This window comes from Culex pipiens, chromosome 2 (assembly GCF_016801865.2).
Source record: "Culex pipiens pallens isolate TS chromosome 2, TS_CPP_V2, whole genome shotgun sequence".
NCBI classification, from domain to species: domain Eukaryota; kingdom Metazoa; phylum Arthropoda; class Insecta; order Diptera; family Culicidae; genus Culex; species Culex pipiens.
In genome coordinates this window covers 140,743,291-140,745,230 of record NC_068938.1, presented here as the reverse complement: position 1 = coordinate 140,745,230, position 1,940 = coordinate 140,743,291, and the positions used below count along the sequence as shown (strand labels likewise).

General features: G+C 43.5%; 1 protein-coding gene across 1 annotated transcript; it reads left to right on the top strand.

Annotated features, from left to right (window-relative positions):
- Positions 1-1,156: 1,156 nt before the first annotated feature.
- Positions 1,157-1,940, top strand: LOC120415261 (general odorant-binding protein 56d-like). Its single transcript, XM_039576729.2, has 2 exons — positions 1,157-1,292; positions 1,461-1,940. The coding sequence occupies exons 1-2, from the start codon at positions 1,242-1,244 to the stop codon at positions 1,806-1,808; spliced, it is 399 nt and encodes a 132-aa protein (XP_039432663.1). The 5' UTR covers positions 1,157-1,241; the 3' UTR covers positions 1,809-1,940.

Genomic DNA, 1,940 nt, shown 5'->3' with positions numbered 1-1,940 from the left:
AGTGCTAGGCGTCATCTAACCTTAGGCACTCTCCAGGATCCCTTCGAAAGATTGGCTGGGCTAGGGTCTGATTAGATTAGATTAGATTAGATAGTCCGTTCAATTTCCTACAAGATTGTCTTTGACCACTTTTTGATACGATGTAATGGCTTCGAGATACAGTCATTTTTAAATTACAAAAAAAAAATATTTAAATAACTTACGCCCTTTTCAAATGTTATTTTCGAGTACAATTCGCTCCATATACACAAAATTGGCTTATATAGTCCTAGGATAACATGTCTACAAAGTTTTATTGAAATCGGAGAGGGTACAAAAGTACCAGAAAAATCCTGATTTGAGCTGGAATTGCTCCAGCATGTATTCAAAAGATGTCAAGATATCAACACTCTTTCGTAGAGCAAAAAGCAAAGCAATCCACTTTAACGACCTCCGGGTCTTTTGTGGTCTCTGTTGCAAGTATCTGCTCATTTCTAGGTTATGTGTGGTGAGTCACCCAAAACCTCTTTTACGCAAATGGCCCGACGTTTTACTTCCCCATCCGATAGAAGACCAGGAGGATAAGGCGGGAATCGAACCCGCGCCCCGTAGCAACTAAGGGATCGGCAGCCGAAGCCGCTAACCACCGCGCCACGAGGGACTCCTTTCGTAGAGATATGTTTTTTAATTATTAATTAATTATCTTTTAAATAACGTGTTTTTGCTTAGGAAACTTAAATTAATCGTTTACCTAATTGATTTAAGCATTTGGAATCAATGTTTTGTTGAAAATGGGCAACTCATGATGAATCCAAGGTGGACTGACTCAGGACGGTTACAAATTAGTGTAATGACTTTACTGCAACTTAATCTGCAGCACTTCCTCCCGTTACTGAATTGTAGCATTTCAATCCATTTCCAAACCCATTCAATTACTTACCAAAATGTATTCATTATCGTCACCGCATGAAAAGTGATAATGCACACAAAACGATGCCACTTTTGTAAAACAGCTGTTTGCAATTTCACTCCCATTTAAAAGCCATTGTTGCAATTATATCAACAGCCATTGGTGCACACCGTAATTATACCTCGTCAATTTCAGCCGATTAAAATTATTCTTCCATTATTATCAATCACCACACCAACTAGCGGCTAAAGTGACTATAAAAATGACTTCTGGGAAGTGGTTCATCATCAGTCAAGTGCGTCGCCGTTTCAGAACCAGTGAACCAACCGACAAAAAAGTGCAAACTTTCAGCATGAAGTCGTTCGTTGCCATCATTTCCCTAGCCCTGGTTGCCAGCTCCATGGTATGCAAAGATGTATTTTTAATCATGATTTTTTTTTTATCAGACAAACAAATCGAATATTGAGGCGGCCAGCCCAACTGGATTAAATTTACCGCATAGATTATCAAAAAAATTAACCAAAATTGATTGATTTAAAGTCATAACACAATCCCCCACTCCATTTCCCAGGCCGTCACCGAGCAGGAGAAGGAAGCGGCCCGCCAGTTGGCCGGCAAGTGCATGCAGCAAACCGGTGCCTCCGAAGACTCCGTCCAGCGGCTCCGCAACGGGGACACCTCGGATGCCGACTCCAACACGCGGTGCTTCGTGCAGTGCTTCTTCCAGGGCGCCGGATTCGTCGATGCCGACGGTAACGTCCAGGAGGAACACGTGATCGAGAAGATGTCCGCCGAGTTTGACCGCGCCAAGGCCGAGGAGGTCGTGAGCCGCTGCCGGAACAACGCCGGACCGAACGCGTGCGAACGGTCGTTTGCCCTGCTGCAGTGCTACATCGCCAACCGGGCCCATCTGGTTTGAGGAGGGAGCTTTGAGTGACGCTTGGACTCTTGGATTTGAACTCGGATCTTTCGTTTGATAATTGCGAACATTGGCAGCTCTTCCTTTTAGTCAGTTCCTAATAAATTTAATTTCATCTGTCACGTAAATTGT